The 27,267-nt window shown below is 45.7% G+C and overlaps 1 protein-coding gene across 4 annotated transcripts in view; it reads right to left on the bottom strand.

Moving 5' to 3' along the window:
* Positions 1 to 27,267, bottom strand: part of LOC8031132 — a 77,473-nt gene that overhangs the window by 23,521 nt on the left and 26,685 nt on the right. For 2 of the 4 annotated variants that reach the window (XM_029980633.4, XM_029980635.4), the window contains exons 8-12: positions 20,211 to 20,372; positions 18,234 to 18,387; positions 5,859 to 5,946; positions 4,950 to 5,039; positions 3,778 to 3,934 (exon numbers count right to left, since the gene is read on the bottom strand). In XM_029980633.4, coding sequence (XP_029836493.2) covers positions 3,778 to 3,934; positions 4,950 to 5,039; positions 5,859 to 5,946; positions 18,234 to 18,387; positions 20,211 to 20,372 — 651 coding nt within the window. The remainder of the gene's footprint in view (positions 1 to 3,777; positions 3,935 to 4,949; positions 5,040 to 5,858; positions 5,947 to 18,233; positions 18,388 to 20,210; positions 20,373 to 27,267) is intronic. The other 2 variants (XM_029980634.4, XM_029980636.4) reach the window with 1 other exon arrangement.

Genomic DNA, 27,267 nt, shown 5'->3' with positions numbered 1-27,267 from the left:
TATTGCTTTATCTAAAAAAAAATTATGTTGTTCCCAATTTGTTCTAAAGTACCAAGATAAAAAAATCTCAAGGGGAAATATAAAAAAAACATTTTAGATTTTTTTTTTTAAATTTAAGTGATTGTCTTCCATTATGCTCCAGTGTTTATTCAAAACATCTTGCATCATTTTGTCTCCTTCAAGGTTACAACGCTGTGAAGTGTACCTTCCACGCTGGCATTTTGCCAAATGACACAGACAAGATTATCTTAATTCAATGTATTTCATGACTAGACATATTTTCGTGCTATATTCAGGTATTAAGCTCAAGTTCAAGTATTCTACTAACTAAAAAGAAAACTGAGTTTCTCATCTTTTCTATTTATTTAACCAATAAGTCTGTTTTGCCCTTTAAAGTTACAAGTTCTAGAAGCTTTAGCTGATTTTTTTTCACTTGTAAATGCTACTACTACCATTTGTTTTACAGAAAGTAGTAGAACAGTAAGAACGGTGGTGCAAATTATATGCAAATAGTGATATCTATATTAGCATTGAAGTAGGAATGTTTGAACCACCGAGCTTGTTAAAAGACTATTTACGATGGTTTTAGGTCCTGCTGACCAAGGCAAACCTGTGACTTCACTGGCAGACTTTCACTAAGACATTCATTTGGATTTAAAAAATATATTTATGATTATTTATTCAGGTAAAATAAACAATATGAAATTAAAAGCTTAAAAAAAAGAATAAGAAAGATACTGAGTGCACTAGCTGCCCGCATTGGCAGGAGGGAGTCTTGAGAAGTCCATATTTTGCCGCTCTTTAAACCAGACTGCCAGATTCCTCTAAGCATTCATATGTATTGCAATAATTCCATTGAGTCCGAGAAAATCCGTCAACTTCGAATGTGGCAAATAGGGAATGCACACACAAATTGATGCTGTCTCACGAAAACAGCGTTCCGGGAAGACAATTTGAAAGCCTCTATAAAGTAAGTCTTTCTCCGGCTCTCAAAATGTCTTAGTACTTAGGTATGTGGCAGCGAGGTCTTCTTGGAACAGCTGACAAAACTAGGCCTGAAATTATCCAGGCAAAACAGTCGATAATCACGTTGTCGGTGTATTTAAAGGATGACATTCTACCGATGTGCAAGCTGTTTTCTCGCCTTGCATCGTTCGACGTCACAGATCGAAAAAGCAAAGCCGCTAAGCCTAAAGACCCACACAACCACGCATGAAACCAATTTTAGAGTCACGAGGTTTGAAGGGCATCCGTTGTAACCCTGCCTCCAAGTATCCTACTCAGTAGCCAATGCCAGCGTCAAAAGCGAAATGCCACGAGTCCTAAAGGCGACAAGCGCAATACTAGCGGCACCGACCTAATCAGCGCTGAATCAGAATGGTGGCGGCTCAAGGCTGGTTCACACACTTGCGTGAGTCTGATCAAGTGTGACTGCAACGGCTTGCGACGTATGGGTTGCTATGGCAACAGCCACGTCATCTCCAACAAAACGGGGTAAAAACCGGTTTGGTTGGAGTTCACGCAGCCATTGCCATAGCAACCCGTACGTCGCAAGCCGTTGCACTTGCACTCGGTCGGACTTGACGGAAGTGTGTGGGGATCGCCCTTCAGAAAGAAAGCAAACCACACAAGCCAGCAGTGGCACCCCTCGCGAACCTAAAGAGGGGCTTTACGGGAACCAGAGACGGCATGGGCAACACAGCACCCGCAATTATGGCCTGTTTTCTCCTGGTGCACTTTCCTTTTTGGAGAAACTGATTGCCACAATATCACTATACACTGAGCAGTAGATATTTTCTTCAACTCTGAAATTTTATTACACTGCAATCCATTTCGCCTTACAATAGAACACAGCAAAGGTTACAAATACGAGCTTTACACTTTAGAACGCACATCAGTTGAACACATGCTTTTGCTCTGGAAGAACCTACAAACAAAAACCAGCAGCCACTTAAGCTTTCAGTGTTTGCTTCAGTCCACATTAAGGGGACAGCATAGCGCATACTTGTGCACAATAGCTTGCCACCCTTGCACAAACCGGCCATTCAATCAGCCGAATCGATACTACCGTAAAATCCCGTAAGGGCGCCCTCCCCCGAGAGATCATCCATCCCGTTTTTCTGGCTAAATATCTGTAACATAAAAATTCCGATACATCGCCCACCCCCCGATTCCTTTGGACGTCAAACAATGTCCGATGGGAATCGCACATCAACGGCACGATTTGCGGTACCGGTGTGTCCGAGAAGCAAGCTCATAGCTGGTTCCCGCGTTTTTGTCTGTGATCTGCACGCAATATCGGCTCACATAACACACTAGTTGTTCCCGTGTGTATATTGCATTGTGAAATGCGAATCTGCTGCGTCCGCGATATCCGTTCCCAAGTTCGTAGCAGATTCACATGTTTTTGTCTGCGATCTGTGCGCGCGTTACCGATTTTTAGCTATTGGGCAGGAGATCGAACTATAGGGGGCGCTCTGACCCGTTTGTTTTCCCCACGCTTGGTGTTTACTCAACACAAGGCCTGTGCACATGCCGACAGGCCTTATGGGCATGGCCATGTCATCTTCTACAATAGAGTGCGGGGCGCAGTTTAATGTAAAAAATACTAACAATCGACGAAGCGACGTTAGGTGCCGGATCTCTCCTCAGAGAATGCGAGCTTGACCCACTTCGGCTTTTGTGCTGAACTGGAATCGTGCATGCTGCATTGTTCATGCAGGCCGTAGTGGAAACAAAACAGCCCCTCCTCCCCCTCGCCGGAGAACACGAACTCCAGCCGAACGCTGACGCCGCGTTCGGTTATGTCGGCCGAACGCTGCGTCATTGTATTTGTTGTCCCCATCCGTGTAGTTGTTAGGTTAACCGCTTGGGGCGTCACGGTCTGTCCTCCTCCCCAATAAGTAACACGCGAGAGTTGTTCCCGCGTGTCTATTGCATTCCAAAATGCGCTTCTGTAGCGTCCACATCTGCGGTATTTGTTTCTGTGACATGCGAGTTTGTGGCGCATTCCCGTATTTTTGTCCGCGATCTGCGCGTCCGATATCGGTTTCTGTAACAGACAAGATTGTACTAGCAGGTTCCCGCGTCTTTATTGCACCATGAAACTTGAACCTGCTGTGTCCGCGATCTGCGGTATCCGTTCCCGTGAGATGAGAGTTCTCGGCGGCTTTCCCCGAGTTCTTCGCACCGTGAAACGCGAATCTGCTGCATCGGCCACTTGCAGTATCCTTTCCCGTGACACAGCAGTTTGTAGCAAATTCCCGCGTGTTTGTCGCATCGTGAAATGCGAATTTGCCGTGTCCACAATCTGCAGTATCAGTTCCCGCGTCACGTGGCTTGTAGCGGGTGCCCCGGCGCTTATCATTAATTTTCGATAAAGTTTTGCTGAGGCATCCCGAAAGAGAGCCCTACCCATGTTTTTTACCATTTATCTCTTCATTTTGGGTGGGCGTCCTTACGGGATTTTACGGTATGTCAAAAGTCACGTTTTCATGACCCAATCATGATCATGGTCGTGATGTGACCTGATCATGGCAAGGCACCATGGCCAGGACATAGTTCAACACTGGCTGAACTATGCCAAGCAAAACTTTGCTTTTGAGCTGAAAGAGGTATTTTTATTTACCACATTACCTGGGAATTCATAATTTTAAACAGTACCTATATGCGTGTGTATAAACATGTCAGTTGTGTATGTCACAAGCGCCATAACTCTGTTGGTTTACCGGCAAATGACTTTTGTGAGAACAGAACTTCTCGAAGAACAGAACCCACCAGTTTGTACCGAAGAGGCTTGGAGGGCTGGGGGCTGTCGGGAAAGTCCAGGGTCTGGGCACGGTACAGAGCCGCAGTCTGGGACAGCGGGTCCGCAATGGTCGCCGTGCTCACGCTCTCTTCTTCGTTGAACTTCTCTGTGCCACTGGAGAGGACCCTGCTACTCGTCAGTGGAGGACTACGCTCATCATCACGCCAGCGCTAACTTAAAATGCTGCTCCAGCTAATAGATTGATCCCACTTTGCATTCCACGTATACGTGACACTGCCGTAACTGTAGCCCACAGATGGCAGGCAGCAGTGCATGAGACAGCTCTTACCGTTTCGTGCTCTGCTCGCACAGACCCGCAGCAAAGTTATCGCACGTGCAGGAAGACTACAGTTCCCACGATGCGTGGCGACAGTGGTGGCATAACACAACTCACTGCCGAGATCGGTCTATTTAAATTGAGCGGTCAATACCTAAAAAGAAATGCCTATTTCTCTATGAAACCTGGTAGAGAAGATGAGAATTCCCACAATGCTCCAAGAGCTAACCCTCACCCTCGCTTCCCTTCCAATTTTTCGTTCTTAAAAAGGCACCGAAGGTCAGCCCAACATTTAAAATCGCATCAATCGAGTTCAAATAGTTTGCGAATAGGACAGACAATGTGAATTAGGACAACAAAAACAATAGTAGCTGCTTTATGCACAACTTCAAAGACGAGTAACTAAATAACATCATCCCTCTGTCTTCCTTACGATACATGCTTCCCGATACGTCTACTATATATTTTCTCGTTCTTTTATGCATCATTCCTTCATCGCGGGCTTCAAAGTGATTCCGACAATGTCATAAGCGGCTGGTTTTCGTAGACGTAGATTCTCTCTCGCAACGACGACCCCAACGATGACCAAAACCTCAGCTGTTTTGGTCACACCTTGAGTGCCCTAAGGGCACTTGAGGGTGACCAACACAGCTGGGGGTTTTGGTCATCCGTGTCCCTCCACACTTCTGGCTTCACCTCTGGTGACGTCATGTCGCCTCCAGAAGCTTCCTACCTCCGCGCTCGTGGCAAAACGTCGACTGCCCCCGACGATGGCTGGAACCGCCTCTTGGAAAGAAGGATGACGGGCAAACTCCAAAGAAAAACTAGATGTTGGGGGGTTTGCGCGTCTTCTGCGTTTATTACCCGTCTTTGGCCGTCTCAGAGACGCTGTTGGAAGAGTCGGACGGTGAGAATGGCGGGTCCCGCAGGGCGGTGTCGTCAGGGCTGCTGGCACTGCAGGAGCAAGGGAAGGGGCTCTCATAGCACTAGAAACCTTTCTACGGTGCTGCCGGTCCTGGGACAGCTTTGTTTGAAATTCGGTTCTATATTTTTATGATCTCCGAAGTATGCTGTGAAACTAACATGAAGTGGCTCTGGTTTCTCGTTGCCCGAGAAAAAAATATTTATTAAGAAAAAGAAAAACATTTTATTTTCATTTTCTACTAAAGGTAATGATAGGGCCGAGAAAAAACAGCAGCGATAGACGGCATGACGAGTTCTCGGCTTCAGTGGCGTTCTACAGTGGCATTCCATTTTATAACATTCCGAGTGGCATTCTATTTTTTAATATTCCAAGGCAAACCACGCTAGAGTTTTTCCCCGCAAAGTATTTCATCGGGTAAATCAGACACAAGATGTGGGGTAAAAAAACTAACAAAAAGTGAAAAAGAAAAAAAATCTATGGGAATAGTTTAATATTAACACAAAAACACGCATCCTAAGCATGGCTAAAGTTCTTCATGTTAGATTTATTGCTTAAATTATGCAAATCGAAGGATCCTATTTTGTCTTCAAGTGGCCCAAAAAATCTCAATAAAACACAAGGTCCACTGCTCTTCAAAAGAATGAACATGAGATGAGGACTGGAATCCTTGCAAATTCAACCTGGAAGATCTTTTCATACTTGCACCTTTAATGCACAAACAGTTTTAAAGGAGTTACCAAATAGTTGTGATGGTACCCTGGCCATGGTGACTGGCATGCTTACAACACAATTACTGGCAAAACATTGTTACGGGTTTGAACCATATTAAAAAAAAAAGTTGCACCAACCTTGCGGGGGTACACTGTTGACTGTAGAGCGTGTTGAGAGAACCATTGGTGGACGACTGCTCATTCATCTTAGGCAGGACGTTATCCTCTGTTCCAACAAAGCAAAATCATCAGGGCACAATCCAGCTCCCAGTTGAATTTTAAAACAGCGGGCAGGAAAACGACAAACATTGACTGAACATATAAAATATTGAGGCACCTATGACCATAGTGCTGCATGAAAAATCTCCAGCCCAAACTTCAATGATCAGAGACCTGATCCCCTACTGGAGTGCTCTGCCAGAAAGACAATGGCTGCAGTACACTCAAGGAGATAAGACTGATAACTCCGTACGATTCAGGTACAATCATGCCTCATAAAAATAGCATCTAATCAATCGGAAGTGACGATCTGGAAGAAAAAAGAGGCAATTTCTTTCACTCTATAGGTCTGCTATTCTACAATCTTTATAAAAAGTTACAGCAGATATATAGGTAGTCTTCTTTACTTGAGAGTATAGTTCAAATCAGTAATAATATCTTTTTTTATTGAAAAGCACATACGATAAACCCTAACGTCTTCGCTCGTACTGGTCAATCCAAAATCGAAGAGTAGCGTGGTCAGCATGCACTCATAGTAAGTGTTTTTCCTTCAAGTGTGCCCAGGTAGAGTCTATGAACTTTACCCATGAAGTTAATTCACCAGAAAGTGCCAAAGTGTTTGCTCTGTAATGGCATGAAAAAAGATTGCTTGTATTATGAAATGGGGTCAAATGTTACTCTCCACTTGTTTGCAAATGACTGCTTGATATAGTAAAAGGTCTCTTGCCACAATGATCAGGTACAGTTAAACTCTTCCCTACAGCTGGTACAAGAGTGAAATAAGTAACAAAAAATGAAAATTAATTGCCACAAGACAGCATTCTTTGTAATAACTAGCAAGAAGAAAGACATCCTTCCGTTTGTGTACAAATTTTATAATCAAAGTCTGACCCAGTTCCCCAATTTAAATATCTTGGTGTTAAAATATCTCCCGACCAAAGGAACACGCACATGAATAATATTTACTCTACAGTCAGGAAGAGAGAGAGAGAGAGAGAAAACTTTATTTGTCAGTCAGATGGTGACCTTCTTCGGTTCCTTCAGCTGCTCCACATGGTCGGCAGTTGAAGTCTGTCGGCGACCTCTTGCGCTCTTGCCAAGGCCCGGGACTGGACGTCCAGGTCCGGGCTGGCCAGCACAGCTTCCCATTGCTCAAGTGAGGGAGATGAAACTAGATCTGCCGGAGGCGGATCCTTCGCGCAGTCCCAGATTATATGGTCTAAGGTGGCAGGCTCGCCGCATAGTTGACAGTACGGGTTTACTAGATCGGGAAAGATATTGGCGTATGTCCACGGGTTTGGCTGCGACCGCGTTTGCAGCCGCCGCCACGTGGTAGCCTGTTCTCGGCTGAGCGAAACGTGCGGAGGAGGCAGGCTCATTCTAAGCTCCCTGTAATAGTTGGTTATGGCCTGATACGTATCCAGTGCCTCACCTCGTGGGACCCCGACGTCCAAGTCCCCATCACCTGCTCGGCTGACAAAACCTCGAGCATATTGGTGAGCGGACTCGTTCCCCGGGACGCCCACGTGGGCCGGGACCCATACCAGATCCACTTCCTTCCTATCGTTTGGCATCGTGCTAAGAATTTTGTATGCTGTGGTGGAGATACGTCCCCTCGAGAAATTGCGAAGGGCCGTTTTGGAATCACTTAGAATGGTGTTGGTGCTCTTTTGAACAATCCCTAGTGCTATTGCGGCCTCTTCGGCCTCTTCCACTCGGCCCGTGATCACCGTGGCCGCTACCCTGCGCGAGATGCTCACCGCACTCACAGCGAAAGCATGTTGGCCTGTAGTAAGGTTGTATTCAGCCGCATCAACGTACACGGCACTATCGTCCCCTTGATACTTTTTGCTTAACGTCTTCGCCCTGGCCCTCCTCCGGCCTTCGTGACGACCCGCTTGCATGTTCTTGGGGAGAGGTTTGACACGAATGATTTCGCGCATCTCTACCGGTAAAGTCATCTGGCTTGAAGGATCTCCACTCCTCATGCCTAAGCTTCTCAGGATGCAGAGCCCCGTCTCAGTCTGCCTGAGCCGCCGCTCTTGCGATGTGAGATGTGCCTCAATGAGCTCTTCAAGAGTGTTGTGAACCCCGAGAGATAGAAGTCTCACGGTGGACGCGTTCCTGGGGAGACCAAGAGCCGCCTTGTACGCCTGCCTTATCAAACAATTCAGCTTTTCACTCTCGGCCTTCTTGAGGTCTAGGTAAGGAGTGGCGTACACGATCCGACTGATTACAAACGCCTGAACAAGCCGACATGCATCGCGCTCTTTCATGCCCTGTCGCCTAGTCGCCACGCGCTTAATGAGCCGTATAGTTTGCTGGACCGATGTCGTCAACCTGTCCAGCGTTACCTTGTTGCATCTGTTGGATTGTATGTACATCCCAAGCACTCGCATTGTGTCTACTTCCGGAATTTCGTTTCCCTGAATTTTCAACTGTATCCTGTTCGGCTTCGTTTTGCAGGCCCTTCCGTTATTACGGATAACTAGCAATTCCGACTTTTGTGGGGAGCATTCCAGTCCTGCCCAACGGGCGTGGGCGTCTACGATGTCCGCCGCCTCTTGTAGAGCCGTCTCGATTTGCCCGTCTGATCCCTGACTCGTCCAAATCGTGACGTCATCAGCATATAGTGTGTGTCTAGTACCCTCTATGCCGTTAAGCTTCCTAGGGAGCGTGATCAGCGCGGTGTTGAATAGAAAAGGGGATAACACCGACCCCTGTGGCGTACTCCTATTTCCCAGTGGTATGTGTGCCGACTTCAGATCCCCTATGGTGAGTTGAGCAGTCCTGTTAGACAAAAAATCCCTTATGTAGTCGTATGTATGGCGCCCTACGTTTAGTTCCGAGAGGTTGCAGAGTATCGCCTCATGCGAGACGTTATCAAATGCCTTCTTCAAATCCAACCCCAGGATGGCCCGCGTACCGTGGCCGTTTCCCGGGTCTACGATTTCCTTAGAAAGCTGTAGCATCACGTCCTGCGTGGACAGGTGCGGCCTAAAACCGATCATCGTGTATGGCATGAGGCGATGGGTTTCTACGTGGTTCTGTAAACGCGTGAGAATTACGTGCTCCATGAGCTTACCCAGGCACGACGTGAGGGAGATAGGTCGGAGGTTCTCGATGTCCAACTTCTTGCCAGGCTTTGGTATGAAAGTTACTTTGGCATGTTTCCATGCCGGCGGAATGTTCCCTCCCTTCCAGCACTTATTCATATAGTCTGTTAAAGCCTGGACCGAGTTGTCATCCAGATTTCTAAGGATTTTGTTATTTATTCCGTCCGGCCCCGCAGCCGATGTCGTCCGGAGTCTCTCCATCGCAGCCATCACTTCCGTGCCCTTGATGTCCGCATCTAGTGTCTCATTCTCCATTCCAGTGTACCCGGGGGCTCTAGTCCCATCTTGTGTCGTGTTAATGTATCTACCTTTCAAGTCCTCAAGTAGTTCTTCACCCGTCCCATCGTACTGATGTACTATCTGGTTCAGGCGTGTCCGAGCCGCGGATTTGGTCGTAGTCGGGTCTAGGAGGTGCCGCAGCAGAAACCACGATTTCTTATTTCCCAGTTGCCCGTTTATTCCGTCACATATCTGCCACCACTGTTGCCTGTTGAGTTCATTGGCGTGATCTTCAATCTCCCTTTCCAACCTGGAAATGCGGAGTCTGAGCTTCCTATTGTTTTTGCCCGTCTTCCACCTGCCCAGTAGGGACGTGTGAGCCTCCCACATGTGCATGAGGCGTTTGTCTACCGCCGGGTGTTCTTCGGTGGTGTCCACCTCCCCGGTGGCCCGCTCTGCGTCTCGCTTGAGATCGCTTATACAGGCGTCCAGGTTGGTAATACCGCCGTCTGCCCGCTTCTCCCTCGTGGTGCGGAATTTATCCCAGTCAGTAATTCTTACCGGGGGTGTTCTGCGTTTGTGTTGCGCCGTGTCGAAGGTAATAGAGACTACATAGTGGTCGCTGCCCAATGGCACTCCTGTATTAAGCCACTCTGCCCCCTGAACATTCCTCGTCAACATGAGGTCGGGGCTCGTATCTTTACTAACGCTATTGCCTATTCGAGTTGGTTGTTGTGCATCGTTTAATATTGTTAAGCCCAGGTCTTGAAAGATTTCCCAAAGCTTCGCACCCTTTGGATTTCCTTTAAGATATCCCCACGCCGGATGTCGCGCGTTAAAGTCCCCAGCGACGACAAGCTGTGCTCTGCCCGCTAGCTTTACCACTCGCCTGAGGAGGTCCGGGACGACCGAGCTCCTGTCCCTAGGAGAGCTGTATAAATTAAGGATGAAAAGGTTTCGTTCCCCCTTTTTACTGGGAATCACTTCTACTAGGGTGTAATCCGCCTTGGATCCTTCTATTTCATGCTGAATCGCTGTGATATTACTGTGAACTAGGGTTGCGGTGAGCAAATCCCGCTTCTTCACTACGTCTAATTGATGGTGTGTTTTATAGTTGGCTAGAGAAACAAGCCCCCTATTCTCCTGCAGCGCTATAATGTCGGGCTTCGCCTCGACATTTTGGATGTGCAGGTGCAGGTGGCCCTTCTTCTTTCCAAACCCCCTGCAGTTCCACTGCCACACCCTAATTTGTTGTTCGCGTTGATTGTTGCGCGCCATCCTGAATTTCTAGTCTCTGACAAATAAGCTGCGTGAGCTCATCGAATCTTCCGTTCATGTACACAAATAAGTGCTCCATTTTAGTCTCTAGGGCGGTGATCCTAACGTCTTGAGCGTCCATGCGTTCCTTCAGCTGCGTTAAGAGTTCTGATCTAGCCGTCAAAGTGGGCCTGCCCTCCTCCAAGGGAACTTGCCTCCTCTTCGGCTCGCTCCGCTCAACCTCCTCCTTGTTTTCGGAAGGGGCTTGCCTTTTTAGCGTATTCACCGTTTCGGTGTCCATCGCGTTCTGAGTTCTACCCTTGGCGCCACCCTGCATCCCCATCGTGGGGGCTGCGGCCTCTATCGCTTTTAGTGCTACCGCTGGCGAGTCTGCCACAAGTTTCTCGCTCGCTTTTTTCTTTTGCGTGTTGTGTACCTTAATCTGGGACTGCAGATCCAGTATGGTATTAGACATCTCCCTCACCTGTTTACGAAGGGCTTCCATTTCCTCGTCTTGTTTCCATCTGACCGACTTGCGTCGGACCGATGGGCTCCTCCCCCGGCTGGAACTCCTTTTCCTCCAGGGGTCGCCCGTCCCTGCTGAGGACCGTTCATGATCCTCTACCAGGGGTGGGAAGGAGGAAGAACGACTTCTGTACCCGTTCTCTCGCTGGTGCTTGTCCCGGGGTCTAGACCTGCCTCGATCTCTCGTTCGACCATCCGTCCCTTGCTTCTCTTTATCAAAGCTGCTCCCGTACTTGCGCTTGATGAAGCGATACTTGCAATTTCTGTTGCCGGTATTGTGGCCCCCGGTGCATATGATGCATTTGGGGGTGCATGTAGGCTGCGCCTCTTCCGGCATGGGTGGATGCTCATCACCACAACGGCGACATAGGTTCCGGCGAGGTAACGGGCACACATCTGTCCGATGCCCCGTCTTCCGGCAGTTATAACATGCCTCCACACGGTCGTGAAAGGGAAAAAGTCAGGAAGAAGCTTTGGTTTCTTAAAAAAAAAAACTGACACCCTTTTCGGTTTCGGTTTCAACTGCTCGAAACCGAAACTGGACTGGGGATGAAGAAGAAAAATAGAGAAAGAGAAAGTTACCGAAAATTACGTGGCTGTGAAACTTTTTTTTTTTTTTTACAACGTATTTGCAGTTTTTTACAAGCCACAAAAAATGGGTATAATATTTTTTGCCTATCTATAGGAGTGAGTGAGTGCCTTCAATGACCCACGACTGATTATCTTTAGTGGTTGTGTCTAAACCATAAAAAACGGCACATGACCATGAAGAAGAAAGCGAGCACGACTCAAACCGGCCAGTTCTCGATCGGCGGTTTCCAGGGTGAAAAAAAAACAAATTTTGAGCCGTGAATTGTGTTCTGAGTAGTCTTGGCGAGCATAGATGCCCTGTCAGTGCCCCTTTAAATGCAACCGTAAGTTTGTTCCCTCCGAAATAAGATTAATTGCTTACAAAACATTAATACGGCCAGCATTAGAATATGTTTCCGTTATATGGGATCCCTTTAAAGCATACCAGATAAACAAAATTGAAAATGTACAAAAGAGGAAAACGGAACCAGTAACGGAAATGCTTACGCGGTTCCGCTACTGCTCTTACTTCTTCTGAGACCGTCGGAAAATTGCACATATAAAAATGATTGTTTATGCTGAGTAACGGCAAGTTTAACATTGACATATCCCGCTATATGATGCCTCGCTCATCCAGACCCCTAAGAAGTATCCATTCAAGTCAAATCTATTTAGAAAGGGCAAATAACAATACTTACAAATATTCCTTTTTTCCCACAACAGTGGCAGAGTGGAACGCTCTCCCCCAAGAAATAGTAACGAGCAAGAGTCTAGCTTTGTTCAAAGCATGCCCTTCTCAACTATGTATGTAAAAAATATTAAGCAACTCTAGCTCAGTGTACTTAAGTTAAACAGTTAAGTGTGTTTCTGCAATACCAATAGCATTTGAATTTATGTGTCTTCATGTGAAAATTTGTAATTCTGTGCCAATGTTGCTTGTGTTAACTTGTGACTGTGCAGTGCAGTAATCACTAACTTTTACTAGATATTTCGACGAGTAGTTTGTTTTAGGCAGTGTCAAATATTTAATTGCGAGGATAATGTAAATTTTTTTGTTGCATTGAAATTGTTTGTTGCAAAAGTCTTGCTTTTCGTATTTTTTTTTTTCACCTCTGCACTCTTGTAACAGCACCAGAAAAAAGTTAAAAATATGTATAAATAAACAAAAAGAAATGCTGTAAAGAGTGGCACAAAATTTAAATTACGGAAAATCAGACTGACTAAACAGCAGACATCTTTTAGTGAATGAATTGCGCAATCAGAAAAAAGGTTTTCTTTAATGCTTTTTTTTTTTTAATTCACAATTATTATACTTTAAAACATGCTCATACTTTCTCGCTGTAACCTTGCGTGGAAAGACCCTCCAACTATTTTGACCATCACTATCCTTAGATGCAATAACCACTGGTAAAACATTTTACCGTAAAATCACGAGAGATGCCCCACCCCCGAAAGATAGCCCATCCCAATTTTTGGATTGATTTGCTATATTCTTTTAAACACCGAAAGATAGCCGACTACTAGTAATAGTAGTGTTGTGTATACCGTAAAAACCCAAATATAATATGAGTCTTTTTTTTTTTTCAAATTAGCCTATGTAAAATTTGCGGCTCGTATTATACGCGGGTCCTAACAATTTTCAGCTTCGATAAGGCGCGATCTAACACTGTTTGACATAGTTTCGGTTTCGAAGCAATAAGGCGCTCAAAACAGCTATCGTCATCATTAAAGTACAATGTTCGAGGCGCCACCATCCGGCAACAGTGAGGCTCGGCAAAGGCGTCGGCGCGAAGACGATAATCGACCGCCTTCAAAAGAAAAGTCCTTTTGGTTGCGGAAGGCATCGGCAACAGGGCAGCCGGACGACAATTCGCTGTAAATAAGGGCAGCATCCGCGGATGGAGACGACAAAAGCAAGCTCTGTTTGCGTGCAACGGAACAAGAAGTTTTAGAAGCCCGAAGAATGGCGTGTTCGCCGACGTCGAGGAAAGTCTCAGCGACTTTGTAAAAGAGCAACGTGAACGGCTCTTTGCCCTAACTTTGTAAAAGGGCAACGGGAACGGCAGCTCGCTGTAAACACCGAGCTGCTGCATGAGAACTTTGGCGAGCCGACATTGGGTTACTCGCTTTATGCGCCGTGCCAAGATTTCACTGCATCGGCGCTCGCTCGTCGCTCGTTCTTTCAAGTGCGGGATTTCAAATGCGCTCGACAGCACTGAAGGCTACTTACTGCCTTTGGGAGGAGGCGTCGGACAAGGAGTTTGACGGACGTGATGACAGTGATTAAGGTTCAGTTATGACGCAAATAAGGAATATTTTCGTAGTCCTGATATTGTTTCGTATTATAGGGGATATTTTTTTTTTCACAGTCCTCAAATTATATTTTGTATTATTCGCGAGTTTTTACGGTACTCTTCTACTGGTCCGGCGTTCATTTGTGCTGTACTCTCGTTCCAACAAGCTTCGAAGGGACACAGCCTAAGAGTAGCAATTTTTTAAACTTTTCTTGATTGTACACCGAAAGTTAGCCCACTTCATATTTTCACCCGATTTTCCCTTGAAGTTAGGCAGTTCATGTAGACAGTAACAGAGTCTACATGAACTGCCTCCACTCCTGTCTGGGCTGTATACTGAACTGTAGAATATTTTCAATATAATAACAAACAAGAGCGGCTGGCACTTAATTGAGGAGTCAGAAGTATAAGGATGCTTCAGCTAACTTGTGCCAAGACTTTAAAAAAAGCTGGTGCATGCTATATGTACAAGTTGAACCTATGCAGTATTGTTCACAGTCCTATAGAGCAAGCCATGATACTTTTTGCTATGTGCCAGACTCGCTAAATAACACAAATTAATAAGATAACTTTTTAAATATTAATTTGTGCAGATATCCCCAATACAAAAGTTGTAGTGTGTGTTGAGAAACATTCCGTCATGCTGTTTCCATCAAGGTATCCTTTGAGCGTCTAATTCTATCAAGCTTTAAAAAAAGCCCTCGGGGTTTTAAAAGGGCTGGCGTGACTACCCACAAGCAAGCTGCAATTGGGGACTTTGGGACCTTGGTCACGTGGGATAATTTCTAGATCTCGCGGGCTTTCTTTAAAGCTCGAAACAATTTGATACCCAGAGGCTACCTCGATGAAGACTACACGATGGGAAGTGTCTCAACGCACTCTTCAATGTTTGTATTAGAGGGTTAGGGCACAAATTAATATTTAAAAAGTTAGCTAATTAACCTGCATTATTTAGCCAGTCTGGCACACCGTAAAAGATATCTCGACTTGCTTAAGAAAGCTATGAACAATACTGTGTTGGTTCAACTCGCATAGCGTGCACCACCCTTTTCTAAGTCTTGGCACAAGTTCACTGAAACACCCTGTATATGGTGCAAAAATCGTAGTATATGCAGTAGTACAGTGATTCAAGAAGCATGTAGGTAACTGTTTTCACAATTGTATTTGTTGTGTGGCAGTTTCTCTTCTAAGGGGATCAATAAATTGTCTAATTTAATATTTACATTCATAAATATTGCTTCACAAAATAAAGCACAAGGAAACTAGGGACAATCACCAAAACCAACACCAAAACCTCAGTTGATGAGAGTCAGAGAAAAAGACAGTGGATGCGAGGTTTCGCTCAAACTGAACGCGGGCAATGGCAAGAGACTAAAATTTCACATATACACTTCCAGTGATGCGATTGGTCTAAGCCGTTTTGGAGCACCTTCTGGAGCAGCCAAAACAGAGTTTTGGAGCAGCAAAACTGGCTTTTGGAGCAGCTAAAACAGTGCTTCGGAGCAGCGAAAGTGGCTTTTGGAGCAAATATTCTTAGGAAAAAAAAAAGATATTAATTTTAAGTGGTGGACAAACGAAGGACACACTGCTCGCCGCAATCAACCAATTATTGTCAAGATAGACCACCTGGGAGTCTTTCAACGTGTAACTGAAATGCCAATGACATAACACATTTTGCAATGTTTCAGATAAATGATACGAATATATCGCACCAAACTGCACATATTAAAATGTATTTGAAAATGACCAGCTTAGTAGTAAATAGAGAGTATTAGTAGAGCGTTTTCAAAGGCCCACTACTGCTACAGGCACGCGTTCCGGAGCATGCATCGAAGGGGTAGCGCGAGCTCCAGCTACAAATAGCGTGGTCGGAAAACACGATCTACTAAAACTCTTTATTATCACATAATTAGGTTGACTAGTAATATAATAAATGGAAGCAGTCTCCAACTGATGAAACACCTAACTACTGCCGTGCAATGCGAAATTGTTGCGCGAGCGGAGATGGCTGTTCGACCGAAACCATGCCACTCCGCTCCGTCTCCAACTAATTCCCAAAATTGTATGCAAAGTGTAACTGTCCAACATACGACAAAAAAAAAAAAAAAATTCCAGCGGCACGTGCTTGCAAGGCCAGCAGGCGAAGTACAAGCTAAACACGGACCAAAAAAAAAGAACCCGAGCGCATCGATGCAAGACATCGCGAGCCAGGGTCAAAAAGTTCTTGGAGCGCTTTGTGCAACGACTGAACTCGAGACAAATAAGCACGCTGTGCGGGTTCATCATGCGGACATTGCCTTCTTTGCTTTATCTCACTTTTCTTCAATATCTTTCGCGGCTGATTTTTCACGTACCGGGGTCCGTCTCGAAAGAAAGCCTACCGAGAGAAACCTAGGCAATCAATACTTTGACACAGCAGTCTTTGAGCTAAAGGAATGTTTGTAGTAGCGTATTAAACAAGAACAGGATTGTTGATGAACATGCGGCAGTCCTTACGTTTCAGTTTAGAAAGTGCAATAACTGCAGTGACGTGGGGACGGTAACACCCGACGCCGCGCGACCATGGTGGCTGGCAGGCAGGGACCAAATATAGTTTGGCCACGGTTGTTGCTTTCAGGAGCGAGTGCTTCAGCCCATAAAGTAACCCCCGCCGCACAAAAAAACATGGTTTCGTTTCACAGCATGACGGCATGGCTGGCACCAAGCATGTTTGCGTCGGAGCGTCCGCACACGCCCACGTCTATCATTGAATTTCTTTTTTTTTTAAGATGCGAGACAAGAGACGGTGGGAAAAATCATGCAAGGCCGGATGAACGATTGACGCAGGGTACTTTGTGTCGGACGGCCGCTTGCATCACCTAGCTCATGTGTGCTCAATTACGGTACTCAGTTTAGTTTTGGTTTTTAAAGGCGACCAAAATTGCTCCTTTGGCACAGGCTCGGCGCAGATTACCCATATTTTGGCAAAATGTAGCAGGATGTAGCAGGGTTCGCCCCTTGGCGCAGTTTGGCGCAATTGGCCCAGCAATCACAACACTGCACTTCCATTCTAGTGATGTCACTACCACCCGGAACGGTTGGTAACTTTTAGGACATTCGACTAAGGTTGAGCAGACGATAGGTTCAAGTTTTATGTCAGAGCCAGGGTTCTCCCCACGGTGGGCGGCAGTGGCTTTGCTGCCCACCACTCCGATTGACTGCCCACCGCTCAATTATGCCACAGGATGACGATGCGATTTTGCCTGCGAACATAGCTGCAGACTGTCATACTCAGCAGGCCTGCACATTGCCACGTTATCACGTGTTATCGCATTGCCGACTGCCGCAACTCTTTCAAACAAGGAGAGTGGAGCCGCGAAGCACCGCCGGCAGTGCGGGGAGGGTGAGGAAGGGGGGGGTGTTCGGCCGTGGAGAAACACAAAATGACGCAATGAATGTGCATTGTGCAGCAGTTCTCTCCGCAGGCGGTGTGGCAAAGAGCAGAAAGCGGAGAAGACCTCTTGCCGTGGCTTGCATTATCTTCACATTTTCGCTCGCTCCCCGCCTTTCCTTCCCACTTTCTTTTTTTTTTTTCCAGGGCAATTTGGTTTTTGTTTTATTACCGTTGCATGGCGCCACTCACAGGGCCGCTAAGTTTAGAGAGCCTATGCAAAGTGCATTCTGTCGGCAAGCCAGATCATGCCGCATTGCAAATTACCCTACCCTACCCTACCCCCCCCCCCCCCCGCCCCAAACGCCGCTCGCACGGTGGTGGTTACGTCCACCCCTAAAAAATTCCTGTGGAGAACCCTGGTCAGAGCTTACCAAGAAAGAGAAGCTTCTTGGTAAAAAGAGAAGTGCCCTCAATATGACTGCTCTGTCGATTAAAGAGCAGTTTAAATCAATCAATAATATGTCACTTTATTTCGATTAGAACTTGGTAGATATTCTCAGGGACACCTCAGCAACGTGCTGAAGCCATAAGACTAAACTGAAAATTACCTCAGTGTCTCTTCAGAGCAGTGTTTATCAAATGGGCATCCGTGAACCCTTTAGGGTCCTTGAAGGGCTTCTTGGGGTTCACAAAGCTTTAATTGATGCAAGCTGTCCCTCAGAGCTAAATGGACCAAACCATGTGCGTCGAGAGAGTAGGGCTGATTATTCTACGTTTCAGGGCCTCAAAGATAGTTTGTATGCATTTAATGTTCTTTGTTAATTGTTCTGCCATTGTAATCATCCAATAGCCTTCCTCCAATGCTGGATGAAGGGGTCCCCCCAAGGCATCTCACAAAGGGACAGGCTACCTCGTGAAAGGAAAAGGGAAAAGGACTCGCCGAGTGAAGTGAGGAACTTGCGAACCACGGGCAGGACCACCTTGCGTGATGCATGGCTGTTTCCCTGGACGAAGGTGATGAAGTTGTCCGTGGATGTGTGGGACACCTGCAGGTCCAACGAGGGGTCTCCGACGGCCAGCAACATCGAGGTGAGCTGAAGGAGGATTCACGACCAGAATTTAGAACAGCTCGTTAGAAGCAGGCACACTCTTTGTCGTAACATCATTTGTTTTGGTAAATATATGATTTTCTAACTGTCAAACTTATTGAAAAAGAAATTGTGTCAATGATTTTGATAGATTTAAGGATCATAGGATGTGCTGTGCATGCATGATGCATGTACTATAATAATAACAATAATAATAGTATTAATAAATTTAAAGTACCCCAAAACAACCACAATGGTTTGTTGATTTAAAAACATGATGACATCTCCCATAGAAATGTCCTATTGAAACTTACTCGTGGACAGATTCATTGAGACATTGATGATTAATTGAGGAAACATTTTTTTAGGGCTCAGTTTTTATTTTATTTTTAAAAAGATATACCGTAGAATACCGTGCATCCACCCCCATTCCACATTAAGTACCCATTACCATACTTGTGAGATCTGAGAAAGTACACACAGTACATTTATATGTAAAACTGATGACCGGACAAGTGCCCATCCCCCATTTTTTTGCAATTATCTTCAAAGTTTGAGTGGGCGCTTGCCCGGTATTTTACGGTAATCTCAGAGTTACTTGGGATGAGTGTTATTCAACCTCCCTAATAAAACGTTTACCAATAAAGCTGGCATCTGCTTTATATGTCTGATCCTTTGAATGTGTTACAGAGATAGTATTACAATATAGAACATAAACGACCATGGTAGAACAGACACCAACATCTTCATAAACTGTCACTGTGTCGATTATGTGTGAATGTCAGAATTTTTTAACATTGAAAGACGGGGCTTAATAGCAAAAGTTGATTTTAATACATAGCCAAAAGTGGTAGGTACCAAAGAGGATGATATTAATAACAAAATATTTACGCTCTACATCCAGCTACGCTTTCAAGTGCTAAAAAGTATATGTTAAACAAGCACTCATGCATTTTCGTTATCTGAAAGCATTTTACACGCTACCATTATACTATTTTTCTACCGTCTTTTGCTGGCATAACACAGCAGAATCTATAATATTAGCAAGCGTTCCAAAATGAATACCTGCCCAACCTGTGGACTTTCAAATTCGTAAAAGTTCCGCAGCCGCGGCCGGGGGGGGGGGGGGGGGGGGTGACGCGAAGCGATGTGCAGCTTAATGTCAGCATGGCCAGCATGCGAAACGCCTACATCACACGTGCACATGCTACAGAATCCAAACTTCTCTCGCTTTTTGAGCGGCACGAGGCACAGAAATTTCGACGTGTAGGACTTAAAAAACACCTGAAAGTACCTCTTTTGAGGTTTGGAGTTCAGCATTGCGCCGCGAAGCCACAGTGACCAGGAGAATGCTACAGTTACACGTGCAACAAACACAGACGCCGTACTTCTTGCCTCGAAACTGGCCGAAGCAATGAGGCCCAACAACGTCTGAGCACGCCGAACCAACGTGCACCCGTTCACCGCCGAACACACGAACAAAGGCTTTGAGCTTTGGATTGGTTTTCAATCCGTGGCCACTGGATAGACGGATAGTAAAAACCACGACGCTGCTGTGGACGGTACCTATCGTCCTCTTGTGTCGGTGCAAGAGGACGATAGGTACATTTTATGAAAAATTTGGAAGAGTTGGCAGGTATGAAAATGCATCTTTGGAGAACAGGATGATAAGGTAGCCATTGGTTAAAGTCAGGGAAAAACAAAAGCATGTGGGCGCATTAGGTGGGTAAACAAATGCACAAGGTGTGCAAGGAGCAGACGAAGTTTCACGCCGTATTATTTTACTCGCCACGGAACGTGTTCCAATACGGAAGCAAAGGCCGTCATACCTGCTGCTTGAGCATGATGTCAGACGAGAAGACTGCAAGCTGCCTCTGCACAGTGTTGTCCTTCTCTTGTACGGCCACAGCCAGAATGATCAGGGCACTGTACCCGTGGTCCTCGCAGAACTTGCCCAGTTCCGTTTCCATACTGTTTTCATGGCAAATGTCCTGAAAATGAGACGGGAACTTTTACGAATAACTCCCCTACACACTCCGCTGTCTGCACAATACATTCACGCTTCATTCACAATACCTGCATTCACACAAGAATTGCATTCTTGAAAAAGGTCATGAACTCAAAACACACCATATACGAGGGTGATTGAAACATTATACGCACTCCGGTTTAAAAAAAAAACTCCCGTTGGCCGTACTGTCTTATCTACGTTTTTTTGTATTAGGTCGCTGTTTCTCCAGTCGTTGCTGTGCAGGTTTGATTCTGTTAAGTCGGTTCAGTCATGATTGCGGTGCGAAAGAGAATGGCTGTCCCACTTGCGATTTGCACGAGTGGGACAGCAATATGTTTCCTGGACTGAGGGTAAGTCTGGGGCCGACATTTATCGGACTTTGTGCACAGTATGAAGAAAGGGTTATACTGTGATGAAGTGTGTTTCAATAGACAAAGAAATTCAAGAAAGGACGCACAAGGGAAAGCCATGAAGAAGATGTCGAACTCCCATCCGCGTCCACAACTGAGGACAACACTGAGCGTGCACGTAAAGGGCTGTCCAAACAGGACACTTCACAATTCTTAAGGCGACACGACTCCATCATATGAGGTAAAAGCTGAAATCCGGCAGTCCGTCTTCTGTGTGGACATTCACCAGGCAAACATCACGACTTTCCTCCTCGCCTCCTCCGCTTTTCGGTGACCTCGCTGCTCGTTAGACTCGACGTCACACGCCACCTGCCAATGGTGTGCCTGCTGCCTATCCATCTGTTCTGTCATGCCCTCATATCCTTCCCTTTCTCGTTTTCGGGAGCTAAAGAGCAGCTGAGGCCTTGAGCGATTGACCAACAGCAAAGTGTGTGTGAGTGGCTGTCCGGACCCACATTATGAGCATGCTCAAGACCCCGTGAAGGACACAAGCAAACCTTGACGGAGGGAACCATTCCCCCGGTAAGAAATAAATGGACGAAAGCAGACCGCGCATGACGTTCGACAGAGTTGTGTCGCCTCGCGATTTCTTAAGTATCCTGTTTGGACACCCCTTGGCTCTGTCAGATAGGTGAGCAACAGTGTATGACGTGTCAAAAAATTTCCAAATCAACCAAGGCTCTGCCTATGTGGTAATACACAACAAACTTCAGTTTCAAGAAGTTTTGAATGAAATAAATTTTAGAGCCATGAGCAGATAATTTTTTAATCACACTCGTAGAAGCTTGGTACAATGCTAGACTGTGTCAAGTTTAATGAGAAGGTTGAAATAAAGTGGCGTTAAACTTAAAAGGATTGTCCGGTCCAAACCGGAAGTACTAAAGCTTTTGCGCTCGTTACGCCGAGGGAGCCTTCACGTAGACAAACGTCATTTTTCTTTTGATATATAATCTCCAGCTATTAATTAAAACTTTCATGAGCGTATGTATGAAACTGCACCCCGAGTTTTGCCAGTGTCAATGACTGACATCCGTAGCTGCTGCGTGACGTCACAAAACGCAAAAGTTTGTCGGATGGTCGGTATAACAAGCGTTCGCCGACGGACGTCTTGTATTTTGATTCTAATTATACAGCCTCCTAGGCTGTACCGTAGTGATTTACGGTTGTTTTAATGCAGTTCCCAAGCATTTGCAAAAAAAGTCACGCCTTTTAGCAGGATATTACTCAAAAACAGCCATAAGCTTCGAGCAAACGTATGCCGTTTAGCGCAAACACAACTGCGAAGGCCACCGATCAAACTAGGAGCGCTTGCAATTGCAAGCGCTCCTAGTTTGATTGGAGCGCTTGCAAGATTCCGCCTCTGAAACGGCAACTAGGTACACGAAGCGGCATCTGGGTGCACATTTTGGCGGATCCACTGGATCGGTGATGAGGCTGCGGGTCGTTCCTTCGGAGGCGCAGTTCGAAGGCAAATGGCGAATCGTTCAAATGAATGTCACTTGACTTGGATGAGCTTGGTGAATCGTAGCCACGCTCTATTCTCACATGCGGGTTAAAGGAAAGATGGGGCACTTCTACATTTGAGAAAAAACGCTTAAATTGCGTTCATTTGGCCTTTAGAATAACAGATATCAAAATTATATTTCAATGCGACGCGCCGGAGAGCCACAAGAGCAATTTCAAAACAGGGCTGAAGCCCCGCCCCCCTAGCCTTGGGCAGCCAAAAGAGCCGTCGATGACGTCACGGACAGCGACTGTCTTTCGCGTTTTTCTCGCGTTTAACAATACTTACGCAGCAAATGGTTTGGGTATTCGGGTTCACGGGGTAAAAATACACTAGGATTCACTTCTAACTCATTTTTTCCAAGAAGCTCCGTAGCTTCCCTTTAAACAGAATTTGGATGCACGCGTGCCAAATACAACTTCTGGTATCATTTCCAGGTGGTCGAGCTGTTGGTTTCGGTTTCGCTGCATAATCAAATTGATTGATCCGATTTGGGCAAGGAGTGGATGAACGTAGTTTAATATCGTTGGCACAGCATCGAACTTCAGCTTACGAGCCCTCTGTCCGCTTAGAGCTCAGCTCGTAGCTCTCTTTTGTGAGATGATTGCTGCATAAGCGGGATCTCGATCTTGACGGGAACCGAGTCTCTATGCACAGCGACGATCCATTTTGCTCATCACTGCATGTCTCGTGGAAAAGTGTGGAACGTCATGCCTTGGCTCGCATGTGCTGCCCGGTAGTTGTGGCACCCAATCGCGCAACAAAAATCTCACCCAACCACGAAACAAGTTGAGCACTAGACAAAAACGAAGCACGCTGAGGCGTTCACTTGCAGGTAAACGATGACACAGAAATGCTCGCTTTGTGTTGCGTGACGTCAGAGCTCCAATGTTGCCACCGAAAGCAGCGTTTACGCTAGAGTGCAATTGGAGCAGTATAAATTCAATTACTCATGCAGTGGGGCATATAAAATTCAGGTATTGCATGTACGATGCGTCTCGAGACAATAACAATAATATTCAATTGTTTTTTCAAACACAAAATTTTATCAGACAATCCCTTTAATTGATCCATTGCACAAAAGTCACTTTATGTCTTTACATGGCGGTGGCGTGAGCCACCGCTATATGAAGGGGGGGGCTCGAAACCCCGTACCCCCCCCCCCAAAATGCCGAAATGCCATATAGGATGACTTCAAGAACGACGCAAAGGACAGCATCGTCCTTGAGCATACGATTGAGCGGCGCATGCTCAATTGTACTTTTATGGCCATATACACCGCTTTTTTGCTCAATAAGGCAAGGAAGGCTTTCGCTTTAAAAAAAAAAAATGCCCTAAATGGAAAACTTGATGTCGAGAACGGTGAAATCGTCAACCAGCGGAGCAACAGGACAATCACCATCATCCTTTGTATAAACAGAACCAAAATAGCGACTGAAGCACAATGCCATTGTCTGACAGTCTGAGATAATATTGTTTTCTACTTTAAGCATGCTAATCTGGGGACCTTTAAGTGATAAGTGTCTCTAAAATTTCAACGGATTGGATTTAAAAAAATTGTGAAGGGTGTAGGTGTAGTACAGGAACTTCGCTTCGTGCACCAGAGTCTGAAGGCCCACTTTAAGCTGCTCCAGAGTAAGTCGACTGATTTAAGCACTTGAACTTCTTGTTTGTGAGATGTTTCGCTTTAAATTAATTATATCTCGACTAATCCAAGGATTGTGCTTGTTACAACGCTTTTTTACCTAAGGGACAAAGTTGGGCAAACATTCCTAAGTATATCCCTCAAACATATTCCAACCTCTATGTCAGTGCTGGGAAGAGAACTAGTGTGGGTGAATATGTCGTAACGTATCTCAAGCAAATCGAGGACACTCCTGTCGCTTGCCCTTGAAAAGTCGAGAAACCAGACGGTTTGGGCCTCCTGTACGCCAATTTCAGCAAGGATAATTTTCGTATTGCTACTATGAGCTAGAGAAAATGCATGCCTAAATAGTATGAATGCAGTACTACATCTACTATCATTACAATTACTTATTATACCTTGAGATCTAATAAAATCATCATACAGTCGACAATTTTCAGTTAGTTTGAAGCGGGGTTGCAATCCCGGCAATTATACGCACAAGCCTATGGAAGAAATCGTGCAGTAATTCAAAGTTTAACTCTGGAACTGGTTAATTCTAAAAATCTTTTTACATGCTCGAGAAGTTAGGCAACACAGGGAGTGTGAAAAGAGCCTCACAGTTGCACCAACCAAACATAAAACACTAATCCTGGGGAAAAAAAAAATTTTTTTTTCTACCTAACGTAGGATACCGCACATCCGCCCCATTCAACATTAAGCGCCCATTACCAAATTTGTGAGATCTGAGAAAATACGCACAGTACATTGATATGTAACATTGATGACAGGGAAAGCACCCATCCTCCATTTTATTGCGATTATCTCCAAAGTGTGAGCGTAACAAAATGTAACAAAATAAATGTTCGTCGGAAAAAATAAAAGTTTTTTTAAATATACATGTACAACATGAATTTTTCTATTCGGCAGTCAAGCCTATCCATCAGCCAAGCAATGACAAGCCAGCATGACTGCCGGTGCACGCATCATGACATTGTTCCCACAGAAGTTAGGGAAGCCAGCCCTATGAGATGTTTGAACCATCAAGTGTACTGATGTCAACAAACATGCTGTGATCAATAGCCCGCTTTTAGACCATTCAATTGTGCAAGTGGTTAGGCCTAGGAGCGGTCACATTGCTTTCCGTGCCTAGTGGCCGAGTGCCATCGACGCGGAACCTGCTTGTGGCACCACGGAGTACGATTCTGCAAGTTCTTTGATGTAGAAACTGCCGAAGTCTCCCGTTCCCTGAGAAAGGTTTACAATTTGCAGAGCGTAGTTAACACTGCACGACTTCATTAGGGGAATTTCGCGAGTCTCCGTTTGCAGAGGCAAGCATAAATCAACTTCTCCCGGTGAGTACTGAATAAAAAGCAAACTATTTGCGTATGTGTTTTTTTTTAAATTCAATGTATGCTTAAAAGGACACTGGCAGGATATTTATGCTCCGCAAGGTTTTTATTTGTACATGACACATGAGTGCCCAACTACCAGCAACACAATTTTGCAGCTTGAAATTTGTTTTCTTTCCACCCGAAAACCACCGATCGAGAACTGGTCATGTGACGCGTTTTCTATGGTTTAGACCAGGGGTGGCCAGGGTGACCCAAGCTAAGAGCCGCATAGGAAACAACGAAACTTTTAAGAGCCGCCGAAAAGGGGGGGGGGGGGGGGGGGGGTCAAAGCAAAAACCGTTGCCTCGCTGCCTAATTATGCCGCCCCCCCCCCCCCCCCCCCCCGAAAGCATAAAAGAGCAGCTCGCGGATCACAACTGCAAGCAGGTAAGAAGAACAATGAGAATGTTCCTGGTCCTTTGTGAACTTTAACATAACGTCTCTGACTAGTGGAATTTATGAATCAGGTCAACCCGGGCTTCAGCGACCTTCAACAAGAAACGATAGGGAGGGAACAATCGTTACCTAAAGGGGACAAGTGTCACTGGCGAGTGACAAAGGCCGTGAGAAAACATTTCTTCGGCCCCAAGCCAAAGTGCATGCATGTTTTGACAGTCCCGGTCCTTGATGTCTTTCCCCCTATCGTCCGGCAAACTCTCTCGAACAATAAAAGAAACAGGATTTGTGGAAACATACGAGTGAAAAGCGGTTCGACTGTACGTATGGGGGCACAAGGCCGCCAAATTGCAAGCTGTTCTTTATTATGAAATACTTTCCTTCTTTCCTGGGGAAACGCGGAAAGGGAGAGGGGGGGGTCTTCTTACGAGGGATCCACGAGCCGCACCGTTACCAGCAAAGAGCCGCATGCGGCTCGCGAGCCGCGGTTTGGCCACCCCTGGTTTAGACACAACCACCAAAGATAATCAAAGTCGTGAGTCATCGAAGGCACACACTCAATACTAAAAATAGAGAGAAAATACGATACCCATTTGCAAACTGCAAATACGTTAACTGAAAAGAAAAAAATTCGGAGGACACCTAAGCACTTTTTAGAAGTTGTGAATGCGAAAGCATGAATGTCGTTCTTCCACTCCCTTAGTTTGTCTGTGATGTACTGCTGTAGACGATGACGTTTCGCTACTGCCGAGGTTGCTCAGCGCACACTCTTGTGAAGCAACCACAGCCCCCCCTCCTCCGGCAACGCCTGACACGAGAGCGGCGGCCAAGCGCGCGCTCTCGTGAAGTGGCCACCAGTGGCTATCTAAGAGCCGTTTTGCTCAGCCAATGGTAGAATGAGCATTTCTTCCGCATTTCTTTGCAGTTACAGACGCCACCGGTTCCGCTCTATGGGATTGTTAATGCTTTCGCATTAAAAAAATGGTTGCACAGCCACGTGACTTCCGGCAACGCTCTCCTCTATATTTCTTCTTCCTCCCCAGTTCAGTTTCGGTTTCAGTTTCGAGCAGTTGTGTTTTTTTACTTTATTAAAAATGTATGTGACGCTGTAGCAAAATATTTATTGAGTAGTCTCGCAACACCATGTTAAACCGCCCAGCAAAACTTTTTTTTAATTTTGAGAGGTGTTAGTATGCCTTTATTTCGGAGCATTTCGCTGTCCTTGTGAGCTTCAAATTATCGGGAGTCAACTGCACAAGGATTGAAAGTACCGTTATATAAAACAAAAACATTGCCAGTTCCTTGCTGTGTCCTGCAAGTGAACTGCATGCTCCCCTGCACACAGACTACACAGAATCACACAGCACACCGGGCATTTTCCCTCCTACTGAATTTAGCGGAGAAATATTTCCACCCTATTTAGCAGAAAAATTTTACCTCCTACGGTTTCAGTGACGTCGTGCGACACTTTGACATTGCACGACAGCCCTACACGAGACATGCCCGGAATCTGATGCGAAACCCTGCTCGTAACGGCCGACGCCGCA

The sequence above is a fragment of the Ixodes scapularis genome, unplaced genomic scaffold, assembly GCF_016920785.2.
Source record: "Ixodes scapularis isolate PalLabHiFi unplaced genomic scaffold, ASM1692078v2 PGA_scaffold0__279_contigs__length_252992795, whole genome shotgun sequence".
Lineage (NCBI taxonomy): Eukaryota > Metazoa > Arthropoda > Arachnida > Ixodida > Ixodidae > Ixodes > Ixodes scapularis.
Note: the sequence above shows the minus strand (reverse complement) of the source record. Positions and strands in the feature narration are given on the sequence as shown.